Genomic DNA, 19,739 nt, shown 5'->3' with positions numbered 1-19,739 from the left:
GACGAAATCGCGCGACATTTTTTCTGTGCCGAGTAAAACGACGTCATTCATAGCGAAGATTTAAATTCAAGCTAGATTCAAACCAGACATTTCTGACGAAGCACTGCGCTGGTTAGATCCTAAATCCGATTTCATATTAAATTGTGACTCGAAGGGCAGATATCTATGATTATAAGGCAAAATTGGGTATGTCACATGAACATTAATAGATATACTGTTTTGTAGACATGCATAACATATGACTTATATCATTTTCATTTTTAGCTACAAATAGATATTAGGGAAAGGTGGGGTAAATCATGGGGCAAATCCATATTTTATTTATTAAAAATAGTCCTATATACTCTTACAATTAGAAGTACTATTTTCGAAGTAATAGTATCAGTACCTACATCTACTGCACAGAATTTCGAAATTTATCTTCAGCTCCAAATTAAAAATCACATTTCCTCATCTCCACCCTGTCTGTCCTCCATTGAAACAAAAATTCTCCCTAATTAACCTGAAATTATTAATAACATTCCAGGTAATCCACATTTAAATTTAGTTCACGCTGCTGGATATGCCTATCAGTTTTGAAGCCCATAATTCCCCGTTTGCCGAAGTGTCTCTCTTCCTGCTCCTTCACTTCGACGAGAGGGTTGGCTCGAGCGTTACTCGAGGCCAGATAAGTGAATCCTCCGACGCCAAAACGCGCGTTCATTCCGATGCATCGAGGTCGCGGTACGTGACTACGGGCGATGAACATTGCGGCTTGTTGCAAAGACGGAGGAACGAAATTGGCTCGTATCCACGACACCGTGGGTGGGTCGGGGCGCGCGGCCGTGGTGATGAGACGAGGGAGTCGTGACTGTAACACTGCGCCGTTTTCGTGTAGTGTAAACGCTCGGAGTTGCCGCGGATCGAGCCACCCTCCTCCGCGAGACAGCCTCTCCTCCCGTGTCGCCACGACGAAAGGGACGCAGACAGTTTTCGAATATCATGGAGGGCGACCGAAACCAAAGCTACGGCTGCAAACTGTGCCACGTCAGGACTGGCCTGGCCCGCGGAGTAATAACGCGGAACAAGGAGCCGCCGTGAGATATTTTGGATGGAATCTGCTCGAGTTTCGCCGCCATGCCACGTTACGTTGCTACTGTGCGTCGGAACGCTTGTACTCTTATTGCAAGGAAATGTTCAGCGGCCGGATGAGCGGTAGCAGCGGTAGTTCTAGTAGTATGCTGAGTAGTCGGGAGATCAAGTTCTGGAGAGAGAGGAAAATTCGAAATTATGTTTGGGGAATGGATCAATGGAGTTGGATTCTATCCCTTGACGAAGGGAGTGTCACGTACGGGCTTGATATTTCGCCAAACAGATCTTGGGAAGTTTCTTTGTTCTACAATAAGATAATGGTTGTTTTAATTGCACTGTATATGGTACAGTAGGACAGTAGATAAGTTTCAACAGAAGAGCAGTAAAAGATATAAAATGAGATTCCACTTTCAAAAATTGCAAGATATTCACATCCTCGTGAGTGAAATAATCATGTAACTGCTTCTCGTTATGCTCCAATTAGTATCTCTTCGAATTCCAGCAATATTGAATGAAATTAAATTTCAATAATATCTGCGAGTTCCTGAGAAATATCGTTCAATAAAGTTCGAAGAAATCCATAAAATTGAGCGGATGTTAACACTTCATAGACCGATAATACGATTAGATATCGAAGCTGTTGGGAGGTTTTCTTTATCGAAAAAGGCAACAAAAATCGGTCTTACGACAGCTGTTTAAACACCAGACGTGCACGCTCTGTTACTCTAACTGCGTCGAAGCTCGGGTGAGAAATCTAAGTTCCCATGTTATTAGACACAGTGAGCTGTGTCCACAATGGAGCAGCTGTTATCATTTGTGTTATCTTTGGGCACGGCGTTAGTTTGAACCATTAACGTGAGCCATCGCGACGTGTGTGTACATTCGTTATCTGTTTAGTCACGAAGGGGAGCACGATTCAATGTATCACGATCTTTTTTTAACTCTCGAAAGTCACGTATGATATCGACCTCCAATTGTCGCGACAAGTGTCAGGGCAAATTAAATCGCGGTATTATGAGAATTGTCACGGTTCGACCTTTACCATTGTCCTACATTCTCTGCTCAGAATGCATTAGATACCATTCGGGAAGTCTTTTAAACAGATTGCTTGCGCGCCCACTGATAGCAGCGGTAAGGAAGCCAACAAGATTCATGGTAAATCATTCGCTATTGTTTGGCAGGACTCACTGCACACGGGGACAGAAAAGCCTCCGCTATATCAACGTCCACCAAACTTTTAAGGTCCTGCACAATCTGTGCACTTTTACGATAATGGATTTGCGAATTACATTTACGGTCATTTCCTGAGTGTATTCGATACCAGTCGATAATCGTAATTCACGTTCTCAACCTCAATTCAAGACTTTCGAATACGACCCTTCACCTTCCTGGGTTATACGGTAATAATGCGAGGAAGTGATTTTCACGAAATAACTTCATCTTCTGAAATAACTTTTCACTGAACAAGTTCTTTAAAGAACGAATATTAATTTTCGTAAAGAATAATAAATTATGAAATGTTTTAAAGAACCAAGTGTTCTATTCGGCCACTAGCTCCTGAAGCTTTTGCAAATCCTGCCTTTGACGCTACTGACTTCTTCAAGCGAGAAATCCCGCATAAAAGACTACTTTATATAATATATAAGCAGATTTGAAACCAATTTTTAATCTAATGGTTTTCCAGAACCAATTATCTTGGAAGCAAAAGCTCGTTTGAAAAGTTATTCGATGATTTCTATTTATTCTTTGCAAAGAATCACCCCATTTTCGGTTATACCCTGGTTATCCTCCGCACAAAGCTACGATTTACGCTACGCTTGCTCTCGGAAAAACCATTGGCAAGTTAAAATCAAATCGTGTTATGCCGATGAGCCATTAATATCAATAAATGACTCGCATTACTGTGCTTAAATTAGTTTCTCGTAGATAAAACCATAGTTGAACGTAACGAAAATCTCAGTTCTGTTAATTCAGGCGGCATTTGTTTTTTCAGGGGTTTTATTTATTTTTCCAACAGCAAATAAACTTTGACTACTTTGCTACATACTATTAATATCAATAAACGTCACGTGTTATTGTAGGTGGTGTGGCTTTTTACACATAAAACAGCAATTTGTTGTAACAAAAGATATAATCCTTTAATTATACCACAATTTACCGATGCGAGCGTCAAATACTAATTATAAATAAAATCAAAATTGCTTGCCGTATCGTAGTTACTGTTAATATTAATGGTCGCTATTTAATGACGTCGTGAAGATCGTTATTTAAGGGAAACTTGTCAAAAACATGGCATTAAAGATATTCCCTTTTATGTCTCCCATTTTGAACTTAATGAACAAATTTATATTAGAAGCTATGGCTTAATATTGGAAACATATATTATATAATCAATGTTACAGACCTCTATATGTACATGTACCTTATCGTGACGGTTCAATTTAAACAATAAACTTCCCTCACTGAAACAAATACGACAATAGACTCACTTTATAACCAACAAATTCCTCATCCATATTTCTCAATACTGATACTCCATAAATCTGCCACTAAATCTCGCCTCGCAGTCAGTAATAAGAAATAAATTGATGGAATACGATTTAGGAGAGCTACCCATTAGGCAACCTTCCTGCTCCATACGGAACAGCAATTTATCGCAACGAAGGGTCTCGTTCCGGCAATTCGCGCGATATTCATTCCATCGAGCGTGTAATCTGAAACAAAATCGAATAGCCAACCATCTGGCGACAATTAATCCGAACACCTCGTCCTATCCTGCTTAATGTAGCCTCTTACGGTGGCTTCCGTCAACCGCAGAAGCCTCGATTTACTGGAGCAATGGCAACAACAGCAGCTTTCGCCGCTCGGCGAGGATTGTACCACCTCGTTTCATCGATCCCCTCTGTACTCTTGCGCTGGAAGTTCTTAACTACCAGGGCTAAATGAAGGCAGTGAAGGTCAGACGAATCGAAACGACCAAGCTTCGCCCTCGAACAACGACGCCCCTTTGTTCTACACGCTTCGAACGCCTCAAAATTATACGTACAATTAACTCGGCCAGCTTGGCATTCTATGAAGTGATCATAAAGAGAGTCATTTAGGAGAGAACTGTCCCTTGATTAAGAGACTATCATGTGCACTCGATACGGTCCTTATGAAGCGTTCGGCTGGAGTCTCACTTCGATTAAACTCTGGTGGAGCCTTATTTATGAATTATAAATAATTCAAAATGAGGTGTAATCTAATATTCTTGATTTTCGTCTGACTTTGATATTTAGTACCAACCCTGCAAATTCTCTCCACCTTAGTCGAACACCCTGCATAAAGTTTGCATCGAAAAGTCGATGAATGATGGCGATGAAGATGAAACGCCTGTCAATCCTGGTCCTCGCGAATAGGCGCCCTAATGAAAGGTCCATTTATTAACGGCAAAGATAATTGAATTTTTTCGCGAACGGAGATCTATCGATTGTGATGACAGTTTTAGGCTTTATTGGATTTTGGGAACTCCGTGCGACCCAGTTTTGGGGCAAATCTGAACTGCAAAAATCTAATATTACGTATTATATGGCTCTAAGGTTAGATCTATAGACCATGTATTATGTATACATGTATAGTTTTGAATACGTCTTGCTTGAGCGAGAGGTTTCGAGGTTTTGAAGTAGAACCCAGGATGAAAGCGAGCTTAGGAGCTGTGTGCTCGAGGTCTGGAAACTTAGAACAGAGTAGGATTTGCAGGGAAAATCTGATTGAAAATTCATTGAGCAGGAAAATTTTGGAGAACCAGGAGATGATTCTTATTATTCTGCACATGCTGAAGCAACAGATTTGTTTACCTACAATAAATTCTATTCTGAAAAATTCCTAGAATACACGCATGTCTAAAGAGTATATGGGTATTTATAAAGACAGAACGATGCACGGTTAGACCTCCTCAGGTATGCACTTTAATCCCAAAGATAAGCTGCAAAGAAATTCCAAGAAAGAATTCGCTCGGAATAAGAAACCAATATCAGAGGCTTGCCACGCACAGGATAAAAACAAGCCTATTATCTAATGTAAAATTCAGACAGTGAGCCCATCCAGAACAGACAACCCCATATACACGATGAAACACAAATTCAATGGATTCTGTTAACCACTTAGCTACAAGGTAATCGAATACCCAAAGACAATAAACCACCTCTCCCCTTATCTGCTTGTCGATACACGGGTATGCCAGAGATCAAGTCTAAGGTCGAAATATCGAACACGCGTAATCGCGTGTACTTGCGTGATTAGGTTCCCTGAGCGTCTTCGGCAGTAGAGCCAAAAGGAACGAACGCATCGATAACAGCGTGCCCTTCAGATTCCAATCTCGCTCTTGATCGCGACGAAACGACCCCATAACAATTTATTACGTCTCGAGCTTTTTCCCAAGAAATAGATTCCATATTTGCGTGCCCTTGAGTGGTCGAACAAAATACCCGCAAGTTACCGCCAAGTCTCCTCGAAAATCTTCTGCAATCACGAACGATGAGAGGGCACACTAGAGTCCTCCCGCTGCTATGCCAATAAAACTATTAGAACCTGGCAAAACACTGAGGGAGACGATCACGAGACTGCGAGACGCGGTCGAGGAATTTGCAGCTAAAAATAGCCGACCTAAACCAATGACTTCCGTTGTCTGGTTAGCGGCGGTGTCTTCCTGGGGCGACAACGATCTTCCTCTCGTCTGTTCCATTAATCATTCAGCTCGCTAATGGTCGTCGCGAAGTAAGTCGAAGCAGAGGTAAGGGAGACGCGTCGTGAACGACACTTTAGAAACGGGTACGGGGGGCGTATCGCAAAGGGCACGTCGTAAAAGATTCCTTTCAGGCCGATTCTTTCACGGGCAAGCACGCAAGAACGCGAAGGGGAGCGTTAGCGCGTGCTCCTCGCCCCTTGATCGAATTCCAGGCGCACGGAAACCGAGCCGATACGCCGTTATCGTACGTGGCACCGAACAGGACGATAAGGATGATAAAGACGACGGAAGCTAATCGCTGGGGAAAGTGGAGGTCGATATTGTGTGGCGACCGCTCTTGGGGGAGGACGGGGTCGATCGCAGTCGATAGAGAATACAGAGGACACAGGATTGAATCGGAAGGAACGAGGAGTGCGTTGTTACGTTGGCTGATAGCAGAGGGGATGATGAGTCTGATCGTTAGGGTCGACCTTAAACGAGGAGACACAAAAGTTACGGTCATTGCTTTCGTGACTGAAGATGATTTGTTGAGGGTGTGGTAGGGTGAATGTATAATCACCTAGCACAGAATAATTTTTAGCTATAAATTTCATCTCCTAGGGACACAATAACTAGAGTAATACATAATGGAATAGGAAAGTCCTGGGCGACTAAAAGTTTGCCTTTGTGAACTGCAAACCCCATTAAATAGTAATTAAAGCTTCAATTAACTGATTGTATGAAACTGTTTTGAAGAACGAAGTTTCTTTCCCGCTCCATCATTGCAAAAACTTAACCACCCACAAGTAGGCAGAGAGTTTGACTGTACTTTGAACGTGTGACGTGCGTGTAAAGGCTCGAGGAAAAAAAGAAGAGGTGTGCTTGGCGTGGAAGAGGGTGGATGGTGAACTTTTTGTTCCGCTGATAGGGGATGAAAAATGGAGAGTCACGGCGGGCTTGATTAGAAACAAGAATATGAATCGACCTTCTCGATCGTCAATATTCATGGGACACGTTGCGGTGTCGTTACTTAAGCGTCACCGAGGAAAGAAAAGCTGTCTATGGAACAGCTGAGTATGTTCAGTTCGACCCTCCTCGTTGATGAAGCGCTGAACGACGTGGAAATGAAAAGCTCAACTCGACATGTGACTCGACGGGTTAGATAATTAACGGGAAATTAATTATCGCATGGAAAAAGGCAAGGAATATTAGGAAATGGCTGAGAAGATTTTTGGTAACTGAATGGAAATTCATCTTTCCCTGTTCCTTCGATGGAACGTGACAGTGGGGAAGAATCGAAAGCGAAATGGACTCTATTTGATTGAATAAATTCCTTTGAATTCTTTATTTCTCGTTCAAACGGACGTCCGTTATATCGTTAAAATTTTAAGGAAAAATCTGCGAAAAATGAAGCGGTTAGTTCTGTCGCAGATGAAAATTACTGAAATATTCCAAGTGAAATCGTGTTACTATACATTTTAAATGCTGAAGAACCATAGGAATAATTGGAACGAATTCATTAAATAATAACCAGGAAATCGTATCCATTTGAAACGTGGTCGATTGGCAATTAACACTTTCCCATTGGCTATTGAAACAAGCATTATGCCAGCGTCGACGAATCCATAGCTTCTCGCTTGCTCTCTCATGCGAATAATTCGCCTCGGTTTGTTTGCCGTCACAGATCAGTGGTTTCACGATCCTAATTTTACACGAATGCGCGTTTGTATCATCATCCACGTGGTCATTCGTCCGCTAATGCTTCCACGGATCTGTTTTCTGGAATGTTACAACGAGACCCGATTATGCGAATTGTCAACGGATAAGGAGAACAAAAGGATGAAAGAGCCTTGATGAAAAAATCATTTGGCTCTGGTAAACATATAAAAGAATATCATTCTACTTTAAATATACCTATCTCTTGAGGAGAATACAATTAGGAAAGTGGGTATGTAAGAAATGTTAAAGACAATTAATTGGATTAATAATGCAAACTTTAGTGTAAGTTAATTCTGAATAAGTTTCTAAAGAGTTTACACGAATTTTGGGATTTAAATTGAAGGAATAGTTCAAAGATTGCCGCGAAAGTACTTATTTAGTGTAGAAACAGTTTTTAGAAGCAGGTCTATTTAGATGTGCCAACAGAATTAGTCCAACTTTTAAACAGAACATCCAGACTCGGAACTAATCAAACTTTCGCACTTTGAAGTCACGCTGGACACTGTCGCTTGAACTTGTATACCTTTTACCCCTTTGTGCTTCAATTACATACTAGCGCAGCTATAGCGTACAAGGACGATCTTGCCTTCCTGTTTGTTGATCACTGACCTTCCATTAATTGTCATCAGAAGAAAAAAATACCAACACTCAGTTACTCTATTTTTCAACTAATATGTACTTGTCCCAGAAATATAGCGTGATCGTAAAGTCAGGCAAACTGAATATGAAATAAATATATTTTGGCCCCTAGGACAAACGAAGTGACAAAACTATTGACAAACAAGGACTCTAATCTCTCGAAGAACAACGATCAGTTGTTATCATCTGTTGCATATACTTTTGTATAGCGTATACTTTAGAAATACTTGAAATTTGAAAGATAATAATTAAATATATTCAGACTATGCATCAAACTTTGAAGCCAACCACCTGCCGTTCAAGAAACCAAGAGCTAGTTGTCCAATTAGCTAACAGTGCTTAAAAGCTATTATCAGCTCATCCACGTAAAAAAATATTTCAGTCCACCAACAGCATCCACCTCACGAGGGTCGCAGAGACTTGAAATTCGTTTCTCACTGAGGCAGGGGGGGACAAAAGAGTCTGAAAATTAGGGGAAAATTCTAGTGTCATTGTGCGAAACTTTTTGACGACACCTACTGGAGACGCAGGGTCGTTGTGAAGTTACCGTTTTTGTTGCGGCGCGTTACACGCTGAAACTTACGGAAGCCGCGACGGTAACCGCGACGATGAATTATTGTACATTAGGAGCAGGCCATGCTTTGTCTGAACATACAAGGGTAGGAAGCTTAAGGGCCTCGTGTCCGCGAATTCCACGTCCGACCGGAATTACATGGGAGAAAAACTAGCGAGCCACGTAGGAATATTATGAATGGACGAGCAAACGAACGAGAGCTTAACTCCTACAACTTTCGTAACTGACGATCCTATTTCCCTTTACCTAATTTCTCTCGAGCTTCGTGTCCATTCACCCTATTCGCTGGATCCTTCCATTCGGTCGGTGTAATTGTTATAAATAAGAGAAAAATTGTGAAGATGAATTTAATTCCGTTTAATCTAGTGGCGGCGGAAAGCACATAACACAGCATATAGAAACGAATGGGGAGCATGATCCAAGGGAGCGCGAGCCACGCCAATTTTCAGCAGGATTTCCTAGCGGGGCTGTATGTGGCTATACCAAATGGCTGGTACGCGTTGATTGCATACCTTATAACCGCAAGAAAGGATACATCGTTCACACGAATATGCACTTATCTCGGCGGAGTGAACTACGAGCGCGGTCACAAATGATCAACTATGCTCGTAGAGATTTCTCAACGGAGCCAGCTCCCTTCTTGTATTTGCGTCCACGCATAAATCGCCGAACGCGATATCCTTCACCTGCGTCTGGAAGAGTAACTGGATTCACGCGGATCAGCTTACCCTAGACTGGAAACAATCAAAGATTCACGGGGCGGAATGACGGAAGTTGAATGAAGTCGGATTTCTCAGCTTATGATGCAATGCATAGCTAAACCCTGGAACCATACGTTAGGGTTGCTTTCGTTTCAGAGATATCTCAGTGTACTGAATTCTGACTGAATATAATATAGTTAGAATATTTTAAAATATTGAGGGAAATCTTGGAGCAGACATGAGAACACTAAAATAATAGAAAATAGTTCGTGTAGAAACATTTGTCCTACTTGACTATAGCTCCGAATTGTAGGTTAAGATCATATTCCAATAATTCTCATTGTAAGACGGAGATTTAAGGAATACTAAAAGACATAGTTCGAAAGCCTTAGATAATAATAACTCGGGGCTGAAATATTCAAATTTAGAATTCTTATTACAATTCATAGATTACTCTACCAGAGTAATATATTTTTAGGCTCTCAATTTAGCTATAGGCATGACTAATTAACTTGACCTACCGAATGCTAGATATAATTATAGAAAGTGTCTACACGTAATTAGCTGACCTTGAAGCTTGCACATATTTTTAACCCTTTTCTCCGCAAGTATTAAGGTTTCACATGAACCGAACACCTCAAGTCGGATTCTATTTTACCACTCCCCTGGTGGATAGGCTATCGCCGACAGCGTCTCGAAGACGCGCGTGATAAACCGGAAACGTGGTTCGTTGGTAGGAACAACGATAAAAGAGAAACGGAACGAGGTCGGAGTCGGCGGAAGTCAACGGATAAGAAAGTTCTCTCGCGCGATTCCACCGATTTACTGTCAAAGAGTTTATTTCTTCTAGTTCGGCGGTGGATCTATTGCGCTTCCTTAATTGTATCGGTGGGGGTGGGTGGACGAGCAGAAGTGTACGCCCGAGGGTTGCTAAGCGCGCACGCGTACACGGCGCACAGATATTGTTCCACCGGCGGGCACAGCCGGTTCATTCTGAGGTGGGTCACGTGCCCGCTTCGGCAGAAGGGGGCTGAAACAAAGAAAGGAAATTCAGCAGCCCGGGGCTCGTAAAATTTCGTGCGCCCGCCGAGCTGGCTGGATTAAACACGTCTTACCAGGAACTAATCCAATACGTACGATAGAATTAAAATCGGCTCGAACTGGGTCATTTATGACTCCACCGAGATTCCCTGCCGATCGCGCGCTCCAAGCTGCTCGCCGAGGAGAATAGGTTCTTTGATATGGGACGCTGAAGTTCAAGTCTATGCGATCGATTTCATTTCTTTGTGAAATATGATTTCATCGCTGTAATAGAATACATAGTGAATTCTGTGACCTAGTATGTTCGCCTTCGGGTGACCTGTTTGGGAACGCCCTATAGTTCGAAGGTGTGGCGCAAGAGAACATATGTAGTGCCCTGTCGAAAGAAATGAAAGTTATTTACCTTTTCACACCACGAGGTCTCGTTTCCAGTTTTGGGCGATTAAAGTTGGGAGGTCCCACTTCTGGATCGAGCACGAGCACATAAGAGGAGGAAACTTAAACGCACTCCAAGAATAGGAATATCAGTCAGTGATAGAAAATTTCACGTAACGTTTCTGTTTAATGTATGCAAAATTCATAACAGAGTAAGGGCAAGAAACCTTCTCGGAGTTTGCTCCTCTCGTAAATGCACCAAGCTTACTTTTTTTGCACTCCATTCACATCAAGAATTACCTGGGTAATGTGTGCGTAGTAAACAGGATTTCATAGGGACATTTATGAGGAGAACAAACATAGGAGCTGTAATTCTTTGCAATTCTTGCATATAGGTACATAGGATTAACATACTTCCCAATGTCTGAATTTCAAATTAAATTTCACATTTTAAATGACCTCTGGACTTTTATCGACCTTTGACATTTAAATAACGTATGTCGGAAATTGGATTTCTGAATTTTTATTTTAGATTGAAAAACAGTGTCTTCTGTTAATTAAAAAGTAAACAGTTTGCGACAAGTTTCTAGGTTGTATTATTTATAGATGGTACTGTATATACTTAAAACATTGAAACTTTTTTCTTTCGAACACATGGTATACCAGTGAATTATTTCACACAGGAAGATTCTCTAAAGAAACAGTCTGAAAACAGCTGTACATATATTACGGCGAGCCTTAAAGCAACATTCTTTAATCCATAAATTAATGGCAAGTTCAACCCCAGCCATCTTACAAGGATTAATAATCAAGCTACGCGTTTAAAAGTCCGCAAGAATTCTCGAAGTTCCATGATAAATCTTTCCCAGATACTCGACGCATGATCGTTCTCGCGAATAGCACGTGACCTCAGCGAGGGAACAAGAGTTTCTTCACGTTAGAGGGCTAAACGTTCACTGACACACATGGTATTTCGAAATAAAAGTACATTGTGGCTTAAAAATAGCAGTGAAACACTCGTATCCCCGTTATGCATACGGATAAAAATATTCTCGCCAGCGAAAAATATAAGCCAGGACACGCGATAGCGGTTCAGGCATTTATTGACAACGTTGCTGTGCTCCAGAAAAAAAAGGCGAACTGCCGTGTGTCGTGCGATTGTGTACAAATACCTCTCGAGCGTGAAACCTCTAACTAATTGTACACGGCGGTGAACGAAACGGAACAAAACAGCAAAAAGAAAAAGAAGAAAAAAAAGGTAGAGAAGAGAAAGAAGGGTTTTCGTAAGAATCGGACAAGCATTTTGCATCGTATCGTGACCGTGGCAATTTGCATGGTAATGTAAGTCAATTACAGCGCGTTTCATAAATCACGAACGCGTGCACGCGAGCGCGACCAGCGGCTTTTGTACACGGTTCCCTACTTCGAGAATTACCAGAAATTCGAGGACCACGGTGCCACGGGCGCAACTTCCGCCCCAACTAGCCAGCACAACGGCGCACACGCGTCGCGTATTCGAGGCCCGTCGAAATTTATTTCCATAAACGTGGTGACTCGACCCCCAAGTCGCTCAATCATGGTGTCGTGACGCCGAATCGCAGCGACTTCTTCATTTCGAAATGCCGCCGTAAAAGTGTTAATCCCTGGATAAAGGAAGACAAAGTTTCCCAGCTTGCGAGAATTCGCGAAGCTCAGTCGTTATCATTCTTCGCAGCCCCCGATTATTCTGTGTCCGTTTTTGCCGATTACCTCTATCTGTTAGCTGGCCAGAGGAAAAAGTGTTGACTGGAGGAATTATTGTTCAACTGGGAAGCTGCTTCTTCGTTTTCTATGTAACGGTTCGGGTAAACGAGCCGAGCAAAGTTGATGCCATTATTGTTCTTGGTTTAAAGCTGATGCTTCGCGTCGTTTGTACTAGCTGATGGGTAACTGCGAGATCTGAGTATATCAGGGGTTGAAAGATAGCTTAAATGGTGGGAAAATAGGGCGAGGAGTAAGTTAACAATGTGTAATCAAGGGACGTTTAGATTTGTACTGGGTGAATTCAAAGGTCAGATATTGTTACGAACAAGGGTAAACTTCTCTTTGTTAATCAACAAACTTTATTCCTGTGTCTACAAGAAAATCCCAGCTGAACGTTCCTCTGATCTAGAGAGAAACCTTGTAGGCAAATAAGACCTTCGTCCATACGTACAAATATTGCAGAGTCGTCCCTGGGGGTTTGCTTTGCATGTACAGAGTGTATTTTTACTTTACCCCTGGGCGACGAAGTGTATGTTTTTTAGCGTTATGACAATAAAAAGTTTCAGCAAATGTAGGAGATGTAATTTCAAGTGGAAACAGGACGATGTTTACATTTGTCATTTAATTGTTTTTTATAATCCTTTTTCTTCTATCTTCTGCTGAATACTCTACCTTTCTTCCCCCAAGTTTCTCTCATCTTATCACTCCTTTACTCCACCATACCACTTTTCTCTCCTCCAATTCTCTTTCCCCTGTCCCATTAACCCACCTATTATTTCTCAATGTACCTCTTCTTTTCTTGCCTCTAAGTCTCCCTCATGCTTCCTCTCTATACCCTCCATCATTCCTCCCATTTTTCTCTTTTCGAAATCCTATTTCCTCTTCCTTCCTCATTTCTCCCTACCTCATCTTCTCACATTCATCCTATTTCTGTTCTATCTGAACAATCTCTAAACTCGTTTCTTTTCGCCTACTTCAATATTAAATATGCACCTGGCAAAATCTCTCCTATGCAGTCTGATATCCCATTCCGTTTCAAGATACAGAAGACACGTCAATCTTCCTTCGGGCGACCGTCGAATTCAGAAAATAAATCAGCTGTTTTTGTCGAGGCGCGCGAGGAAAGCGCTTAAGGAGATTACCCGTTTCAAAGTGATCCAAATAAAACGAAGTGGAGGTAGAGTCCGGCCGGGGCAAATAGCGGCGCGATTAAATGCTTCAAGACGTAACATCGCCTTTTTTCCCCAGTTTCAACAGGATGAAATTAACCTTCCCCGGCCTGCGAAACTTTTTCTTTCGATTCATTAAAACTTCAAGGCCTGGCGTGTTGTATGATAAAGCCAGTAGAGAAACGGCGGGAAAGAGACAGAGAGACGGTTCCAGAGGATCTTCGCCAAGAGGTGAGCGGAACAAGTTCCACTCTCGCTCTGTTTCCTGTCCCCTCCTTTTCTCTCTTTCGCCAAATTCACGAAACAGGACGCGATAGCCTGGTCTCGCCCGCCTCCACGCTACTTTTTTTCAGCAGGAAAAGGCGATTTAATAAAGAGAGCGGAAACATCGCAGTTCTTGTAAGCCGGAACGGATTGAAGTTGGAGTGGCTTATTTCTCTGTGAGTTAGACAGACGGTTTTATTCGAAATTTTCTCCTTCTCGCTAGCCAAGTAGTCGACCTCGCCAGGACAAGGTGAAACGTGGCATTAACGAGCGAAAGGTGCACAGTAGTTTGACGAATTTTCATGGGAACACTGGCCATGGTCAAGTGTTCCTACAGTCGACCCTCCTATAACGCGATTAATTAGTACTACGTTATAAGAAATTCAGAATTAGTATAAATTAGAATAATTCGTACCGTGTTATGTGGAAAAGAGGGGGATTTCCCATTAATTTAAACCGTAAAAATGTACATATTATAGAGACATCGCGTTTTAAGACTACCGACCGTCGTAATTTCTGCTCCGCGTTATATGGAAATCGCGTTATGCGAGTACCGCGTTATAGAAGAGTTTACTGTATGTACTTGCATGATGTTTCAGAATGCAAAGCTGGAATATTGGGGGTTCTAGAGGTCGATCTAAAAGGATATAATAGAGACTTATGAAAGTTTACTAGATAGAGTAAAATAAGTCAGTGGTCCTAAATTAAATGTTACGTCATAAAAATAAGTCTGTAAATACGGAAAAATTTCCTCAATAATACAGTTCTTACTTGCTAACCCCTTTGTATTTTGAGTTGTTCTGTAACTTTTTACTTACTTCTCTGTAAATTTTGTTTCCTGAAAACCGTTCTGAGTCAATGTTCCCAGGCAAAATTTCATTTAATAAGAAACTTCAGCGAAAGTCAATTTTAAGTTCTAAGTAGTAACAGTCGAGGTTTCGCTTATTAATCCGTTTTCGCTTGTAAGATTACAGGGGAACCTGTTTACAGATAACTAGCAGCAAATTGAATCTCCTCTAAGGGATTTAAGCGATTTTTTAATGAACGATTAAACGAATACGAGGGCAAGCACCACCGAAACAGAAGTTCTTCCAACGTTCGACGAAGTTTCGTACAAAACACGGATCGTTACGAGGAAATCTTGGATTTTAATTCTACTTTTAGTTTCGCCAAGTTCTGTTTTCTTTTTTGAAGGAACAAAAGCAAGATACCAACTCTGTAATGGAGAAACTTGAAAAGGAAAAAGCAGTGAAGCTTCGCTTTTTGGGTTTCCAGTCGCGTTTGGGTGAAATTAATAAATTTAAACGAATTTACGGTGGGGAAGAGCGAACTTTTGTTCCTGCATCGATTCAGGGAAACGATACGGTTAAAGTCAGACATTTTCGTTTTAGCGACGCTTTCAAATTTTTTTTTTTTTTTGCCGTAAAATGGGCAGATAGAAATTACCTCGATTCGCCACACAGAAGCCCTGAATTTTCAGTCCTTTCGACTGTGAACAATGCGCGTTACTGTCCAACGGCCAGGGAAAAATTAATTTCTCCAGAGATAATAATTGCTAGATATAGTGGATTTCACGGTACGATTACCCTGTGTGTAACACTTGAAATGGTTGACGCATGGAACGAATCTGGCTAGAAACGCGAGGGACGCATTACGGAGAGAAAAGGCTTATGAACAATTGCCTCTGTTTGAACAGCACGAGCCACTCAATCTTATCTTCCAATCGAGTTAAAGCACCTTTTTTCTGGTGCATTATTTATTAGTCGGCGTAAATAGATTGACGTACATTCATTAGCAATTTCTCTTACCTTGAGACCGTTGGTATTTAACTTCCTCCAGACCTGAAAGTAGAAAAAGAACCACATTAATTTTCACGTCTCACACAGCTACAACTATGAAGAACGAAAAACAGTTTACAGTGAATATAAAATGGGATTTGAAATAATTTGAGCCTTCGAGCAGAATACGCTGATGTCACACTTTTTACAACTTCTGGCGAGTAATTACGAGATAATACCAATTATTGAAATGAAAAAAATTTGGATATTTAAATATTCACGGACGAGACCATTCAGATTTAAATAGTTTTTTATGCCTCTATCTAAACGCGCGTCTATAAAGGGCTAAAATTCGAATATGTGGAAGCTCGAGTATTTAAAAATGAAAACCTTTTGAAATCCCGACGAACAATCAAGCTTCACCGGTCGAATTCCACGCAGTCAATTAATAACTCCAAAACGTTGAAACACAAAGTGGTTATCAAGCAATAACGAGAAATTCGTGAAGTTGACGCGGTTTCGCTCTCGTAATGGGTGCAACGTGTGTCCTGAAATTGCTTTCATCGTGGGGCGTCGCGCCGCGCGTTGCGGCACGCGCTTTTTGTCCGATCCTCGGTTTTATTGCGCGCACGTAGCTAAACTTTGCAAACCGGAAGTTGCCGCGAACAAGGAACGCGCCAGCGAACAAAGACATCCGTGGGTCGACAACGAATGTTGAATATCGTGGGTGGCTCGGCCGCCTTTGTCCCAGCACGACGGGTGGAGCGAAACGCGAGCGGAAAAGCGATTGAGTAGAGGAGGATGACGCGTGGTCGGACAAGAAACCGGCTGTAGCGACCGGTCGCGGGGCTAATTATGATGAAAATACGGCTCCTGCTGAGATTCAACACAATCTCCGTGCTACTCCGATGCTGGTAATTAGAAGTTCGTTAATGTTCTGCGCGGCGTCGTTCACGCGAATATAACCAATTATGATGAAACGTATGCTTCTTAATAAAGTCAGAGAAAAATGATAATAAAAGAGGTTAATATACAGGGAAACGATAAAGTGATATTTAATCAAGAGTGGGTGCTTATAAACTCGAAGTTGAAGTTGTAGGGGAGAGCTATACATGACAAATATAATTACTTTAAGACTGCGTCAGAGATAAAATAGGTTTAAAAGTTTTGAAGGTTTGGAAGTCTTGAATATTTCAAGAGCTTTGAATATTGTGAAAGTTCAATCTAAGACCACGCAAAATACTCGCTACGAAAGTTGCAGAAAGAACTTGGACTGTCCTAAAATTCCCCCTCTAAATAAATTATACATACAGAACCCCCTAGTTGCAAAACAAGTTTGTTAAAACACTTCACTTGGTTTCCTTCCAACGTTCCTTTAATCAAACTCGATCAAGTCTGAGCCGTGCCTCGGAGATAGATAAACTTAGCGAAAGTTCCCGACAAAAGTGGCTGATGATTCGCCAGAAAGGGGGAATGTTCGAATACCGAGAGTCGTTTCGTCATGGTAGCACGTGCGAAAAGGAAGCTACAGATTGGAGGGTGGAGCAGAAAAACTTCTGCAAGTTCTTTTCCAACGACTGTGGCTGAGGTTTCCCTCGCCGCAGGGTTCACGCCTGCGGTCTCGTTGTTTGCCCTCCCGCGGGTCTTCTTACCCACCGATGACTTGTTTCTCACGTACACTTCATTAGATACCCCTCCGCGAGGACATTCGACCTATTCGAGGCTCCAGATTACTTCTTCCTGAAAACCTATATTACGTTGGTGCGAAAAGCCAGTCAAAGGGGGCGACGAGAGCACGAAACCTGAGTTATATTTAAGAAATCGTGTTAACATGTAAGCAACGCGGCAAGAAGGGATCTCCAGGGTCCTAATGGAATTAGAATTCAATTTCGCCATCGCTAATTGTATCTAAAAGTTTGTCCCTCGGCGAAAGTTCTTGTTCTTAAGAATGCTAATCAATCTTTTCGGCGACAAGATGAGAAACTTCTGGCTGGGTCATTGAAAGATCAAAAGAGATCCTCGAAAGGGTTGTTCTGATAATTTAGGGAGAGAAAAATCTTGATAGCAATCTGGCCTCAGAGGATTTCGTTGGAGTTCTTATGGGCCTGGAATAATAAACGAGTTGAAGCGTTGACGTTCTTCTCAGTGCGGAAAATTCTTTTGTTATGAAAACGTTAAGTATAGATACTCGCTAATTGTTCGCATTATTTCGGCCAAGAGTACGGTTAACTACGTAAATGCGAAACAATTACTTCTCAACAGAGATACCATGATGAGATGATGAGCTTGAACGGTGTGCGGGCGGACAATGTCTGGCAGGATGGAGCTCTACCGAGTTAAATTATTTTGCAACTCCCCGGGTGATTAAAGCCCTTTATCAATTATTCCCTGTACGTAGAAGGAGAGGCCTTTGCTTCTTTCTTTCTTCGGATATTAAGCATGCTTGGATATGTAAGTATTGGAATGAAGAATAAGTATAGTAGAGATCTGTAGACTACAATTTTCATTCTAATGATGCATAAACAGGTCATTAAGCAGCAACTGATAAGTCAGAGTGATTGAAGCGATCAGTAAACTGTAGAATGTTCCATATACAGTATCGTAAGCTTTCTCTTGAGATTAATATCTACGTTGATCGTCACACTAAATTTACTAGAATTTCTGTTGGACATTGCTTAGTAATTTCTTTATTCTCATAAACACTATTCTAGGCCTTGTAATCCAGAAATTGGAATATCATAAAATTTGAAAATTTTAAATCGCATCTTGCTAAAGAAAAACAAAGAAAGTACATTAGTGGGATCTTCAGGCGTAACTATGCACTGAAATTTAAAATTCTATGAATGAATATTATTCATAGCTTCATACATAATGCATTGCATTCACTGCTAATCATATCTGAATGGTTTCAATACATCAGACTAATAATTCAACAAAGTATCCAATGCCATGACCATTGTCGACTCAACAACCAAATTGATTTAATAAAGCTTTAACCCTCGTTTATGTTGGGCGTAGAAAATCAGACTAAAGGGTCGAGGGGTGCGTTTCCATTCAACTATTTGACGTATTCACGTTTATAATCCACTTGCGCAGTTGATTGCACGCTCTCCAACGCCATTAACTTTCGCCGCGTGCTTTCTTCTCCCGCGAACAACCGTGTCGTCTCGAAATTTGATCCGCCGAGGCCATTAACTCCCTTAACGATTGTCCCTAGCGAATGAGATGGAATTTATGACACACGGAGTCGGAACGTACTGAAAACCGAAGCAAAATTGAATCCGTCAGCAATAATTCTACTCTCGAATTTCCCTTGTGCCAGGGGAGCAATATTAACTATTATGAATTTTGATCTGTTGCTGGTAGCGGAGCTTAATAGGACATTAATGACAGCCAGAGTTCAATGAAAGCATTCAGACATTAACAAAAACCACATTTTCAAGGAAATATTCCACATTTTTTAAATCACAAACATAAGAAAATTATACCGATTACAGTGTTAGAAAAAAGATAAAAGATCAATAAGAAATTACAACTGACTACTTTGCAAATTAAATGATTTTTTAAAGCTTTTTATGGAATATCCTGCATAAAAATAGTTTCATTCCTAAAGCTATACAAATGTTTGACAGACGTAATGAAATATAAATATGTATCATTTAACGGTAATTAAAAATCAGTAAACGAAAATACTACGCTTCTTTGAATCCTGGCTGGATAAAATAATAATGATATGGAATGAGTGCATTTCACCCTTGAGGAAATTTCTCCCCGAATTCATCGATGTTACCATGACTACCAGCCACGGGACAAAGGCAATTTCATTGTCGTGACAAAATATTTTGCGTTAATTAAACCGCTTCGCAGTAACACTTCTGCCAAATCCACTCGTTCGAAGGTATTCCGCTGTGAGAAAATTGAAATCATCGGTCCGCGAGTAGTACTAGAAGCATCGAATAA

General features: G+C 41.3%; 1 protein-coding gene across 1 annotated transcript in view; it reads right to left on the bottom strand.

Moving 5' to 3' along the window:
• The window catches only part of LOC143177365 (uncharacterized), a 147,683-nt gene that overhangs the window by 55,052 nt on the left and 72,892 nt on the right, over positions 1–19,739 (bottom strand). Inside the window, exon 7 of the mRNA XM_076375238.1 lies at positions 15,810–15,842. Within this exon, the coding sequence (XP_076231353.1) occupies positions 15,810–15,842 (33 nt within the window). The remainder of the gene's footprint in view (positions 1–15,809; positions 15,843–19,739) is intronic.

This window comes from Calliopsis andreniformis, chromosome 3, assembly GCF_051401765.1.
Source record: "Calliopsis andreniformis isolate RMS-2024a chromosome 3, iyCalAndr_principal, whole genome shotgun sequence".
NCBI classification, from domain to species: domain Eukaryota; kingdom Metazoa; phylum Arthropoda; class Insecta; order Hymenoptera; family Andrenidae; genus Calliopsis; species Calliopsis andreniformis.
The sequence above is the reverse complement of the archived record's forward strand: the minus strand, read 5'-3'. Positions and strand labels throughout refer to the sequence as shown.